The sequence below is a fragment of the Haliaeetus leucocephalus genome, unplaced genomic scaffold (assembly GCF_000737465.1).
Source record: "Haliaeetus leucocephalus isolate CR32 unplaced genomic scaffold, Haliaeetus_leucocephalus-4.0 Scaffold173, whole genome shotgun sequence".
NCBI lineage: Eukaryota > Metazoa > Chordata > Aves > Accipitriformes > Accipitridae > Haliaeetus > Haliaeetus leucocephalus.
This window is the reverse complement of record NW_010972609.1, coordinates 2,498,979-2,502,695: the sequence shown is the minus strand read 5'-3', so window position 1 is coordinate 2,502,695 and position 3,717 is coordinate 2,498,979. Positions and strand designations below refer to the sequence as shown.

General features: G+C 46.8%; 1 protein-coding gene across 1 annotated transcript in view; it reads left to right on the top strand.

The window, feature by feature from the left end:
- DBX1 (developing brain homeobox 1) overlaps positions 1-2,236 on the top strand; it is a 3,472-nt gene extending 1,236 nt beyond the window's left edge. Inside the window, exons 3-4 of the mRNA XM_010563703.1 lie at positions 1,271-1,473; positions 1,862-2,236. Coding sequence (XP_010562005.1) covers positions 1,271-1,473; positions 1,862-2,236 — 578 coding nt within the window. The remainder of the gene's footprint in view (positions 1-1,270; positions 1,474-1,861) is intronic.
- Positions 2,237-3,717: the final 1,481 nt, after the last annotated feature.

Genomic DNA, 3,717 nt, shown 5'->3' with positions numbered 1-3,717 from the left:
CCCACCCCATTTTTTCTCCGGCCCCCGGCGGGTTGCTGGTGTTTAGCGGCGGATCCTGGGGTACAGCGGGAGCGGCTTGACTTCCTCCTCCTCTTCCTCCTGCGCGTACTAACCCTCCCCTCCTTCACCTCGGGTCTCCCACTTCACCCCTTTCTCGTTTAGCCCGTCACTGGTTCTTCAAACGGCACGGTCTCGGCCAGAAAGCAGGCTACGGGGGTATGATTCTTACAGCGCTGAAGTATTATGACGCCGAGAGAACAATTAAAAAAAAAAATCTAATTACACAAACAAGCTATTAATTTAAAAAGAAAACAGGGAAAGGGAGAGGGAAAAAAAAAATAACCCAAGCTCTTCCATTCATCCTCCGGATAATGGAATTTGCTTCCTTTCTCCAGCATCTGAATAGCCTAACAAAAACAACTTGAGCTTTATAAATAGCTTTTCATGTCCATTTAATGAAAATGATTTGGGGAAAGAGACGATTGTGCCATCAGTATTCTCCCGAGGAGCCTGGCATGCCGTTGTGTTTAGTTTGAAAGTGTAAATCTCTTTTGTTCCAATAATATATGGCGTTAGCTGCTTGTCCTCAGTCTTTTTCTGTTAGTTCATTACTACACAATTACCATTCACGCTTCATTAGCATCTCTGTCTCTCTTGGGGGGGTTCCCCCCCCCCCCTTTTTTTTTTTTTTTAAGGCGAAACTCTGCCCTTTTTATCATACCAATGCCATTGGGAACCAGGCAATGTGCTAATTAGCTGTTACTTTTCATGTCTTCGGATTGAATTCTCCAACTTTGGCGGGGGCAGGGGGGGATGAAGAGATTAATATAAAAAGATGAATACTGATTGATCAAAACTGCATCAGAAGAGGAGCGGTTTTGTTCAAATCAGAAAAGTCCTCATTTTCATCTCGAGCATAATAAAGCGCCTGAAATGATAAAAGCGCCTGAAAAAAAATCAAATGCTTCTGAGCAGGAGGGAAAGCTTTTTTATTATACCTCTATCTTAGCCGGTACGCCTCGCTTTGCCTTTTCAGGCCCGAGACCTTTGAATCTCCCAACAAAACCGACCACTATTGATCCATTTTACACGTCTGAGTTGATAGATCTAATCCCAGCGATCACTGGCTGAAAGGGAAGGGGGGGGGCTGCTTAGTTAAGCCTAAAGCTCCTTTTCACAGCCCCAGGTTGATGGGTGCCCACCCAAAGGGCAGGGAGGGGGCAGCGGGGGCCAGTCCCGCTCCTCTCAGCTCCTTGTGTCCCCCCCACAGCCGCCTCCACCGTGGTCCCCATCCCCGGCACCTTCTCCTGGCCGCTGGCCGCCCGCGGCAAGCCTCGCCGTGGCATGTTGCGCCGTGCCGTCTTCTCCGATGTGCAGCGCAAGGCGCTGGAGAAGATGTTCCAGAAGCAGAAGTACATCAGCAAACCCGACAGGAAGAAGTTGGCAGCCAAGCTGGGCCTCAAGGACTCGCAGGTGAGAAGGGACACATGGGGTGGGGAGAGCTGGGTCCCCCCCTCCAAGCCCTCGAGGCAGCTTGAGGGCAGGGGAGGAAAAGGGGACGGGAGCAGGGAGAACTGCCGACAACCACGAGAAAGCCCAAAGCAAGTTACAGGGCCACGAGCATCAACGGAGCCAAAAAAGAGGCACGATTCCCAGCTGGGCGAGTAGGATGGGACAGACAATGGCCTTATTGCCCCCCCGACCCCTCTCCTAGGGTCCCCAAAGGTCAGGGTTTGCAGTTTCTGTTAGCTTGGGCAGGAGCAGGGTTTCAAGAGTGCAACCAGAAGGCCTTGCTTTTTGGTCCCTGTTTTACTGAACCATTTCATTTCTGTGTTCCTTCACCCCCCCCCTCCCCCCCCAGGTGAAGATCTGGTTCCAGAACAGGAGGATGAAGTGGAGGAACTCCAAAGAAAGAGAGCTCCTCTCTTCTGGTGGCTGCAGAGAACAGACCCTCCCCACCAAGTTCAACCCTCACCCCGACCTCAGTGACGTAGGCAAGAAATGTACAGGAGAGGAGGAGGAGGAAGAAGTTGCCCCCGTGTGCCCACCCAGTCCCCGGCATCCCTTAACCTACCACCAGTCCCCAGAACACCTACACTTGAGGGACAGACTGGACTCCCAGATGTCTCCTTCTCCGTCCCATTCTAGCAGCCCCAGCAAACCTTCAGACTTCTCAGACTCAGAGGAAGAGGATGATGAAGGGGAAGAGGAAGAGGAGGAGATAACAGTCTCTTAGATCACCCTGCCTGCCCCTACCATCACATGGGGACATTGCAAAGATGTAAATAAACCAGAGTGCTATAAATTGAAGAGGTGATGTCCCACCCAAATGTCCACATACTTCTCCAGTGCAGGTTCTTTGTCACATAGCTGCAAGATTTTCTACTTATAGGTATTCCTTTTTTGTTTTCCCCGCCCTCATGTGGAGGTTGTCATATTCATAGCATCCGCTAACCTTTTCATAACTCTCTCTGCTTAACAATCAACATTTGCTCAATTAGCTACCTTCTCCTGAAAGCAAGCAACAGGCAACCTCTTGCTTTATAGCAGGGAGGAAAGTACATAGGGGGAAACTCCACCCCCCCAGATAAGAAACAACAAAAAACCCAATGTAGGTGCTGTGGCCATTTTCACTACCTTTCAAGCAAATTTCCAGCTACTAGTAAGAGTTCAAAACCCTGAAGACTGGTCTGACCTAGCAGCCCTTCTCTCCAAAAGTAAATAACACTGAGGGACACAGACCAAACGCTGCCTCCCTCCTCACCCCAAACAGCACAACAGTTGTGCAACGGATCCTCTGAAATCCCTGGAATGATTTCTAAGGTGTAATGTAAGTGTGCCTTCTTGTGTAATGGAGACCTTATATATTTATATGTTTTTCATTTTAATTTATGCATCAATATTATATTCAAAGCACTGTCTAACCCACCTTTTTGCCCACAGGCTTGTGCTTATTTTCCACTTTGCTTCTGCTATCCATGGTGTGGACAGAGGAAAGTGGATACGCCTCTTTGATTTTTGACTGAACTTTGCTGTCTTTGCACAGCTTATATGAACTGTACACTATTTTGTACACTTACTCTGTATGGATGTTTTATACCAAGGTTATTGTGAATGAATATAACAATGGCTCAGCAAGGTTTCTCTCCTTTTTTAATTAAATGACGGCTAAACTACAGACAAATGTAGCTGTTTAATTTTGTAACTTATAAAGAAACGCTTTTATTTTGTATTTTACCATGTACAGACTTTAAATATGTATATATAATAAAGTGAATGATTGTCAAATAAAAAAAAAAGTAGATTTCCAAGTTTGATCATGTAGTAATACTTGGTTCTGGTTTACAGGTTGCTGTAGGTTGTGTCCGGGGCCAAACAGGGAAAGAAAAAAAAACTACCTTTTGTCAACAGTGGAGTGATTCAATAAGAACTTATCAGCTTCAAATTAAATAACCTCACAAGAATATCTACCTGCCTTTTAACTAGGGAGAAACTCAATCAAAGGATTAAAGATTTTCTGCAGTTAAAATGAATACAGGTTCTCCCTCCTTGCATTCAAATGCAATTTAATTTCTGCTGGTGTTACCCTGTGCTCCCCGCTAAAGCCCTTCTGGCTCTCCTCCTTCCTTCAGTTATTGCCCAGGGAGGTCAGGGCGAGGACACTTGCCCTGCATCACCCTGCTAAGAAAGTTACTACAGTTTGTAGGCTGGGAGCAT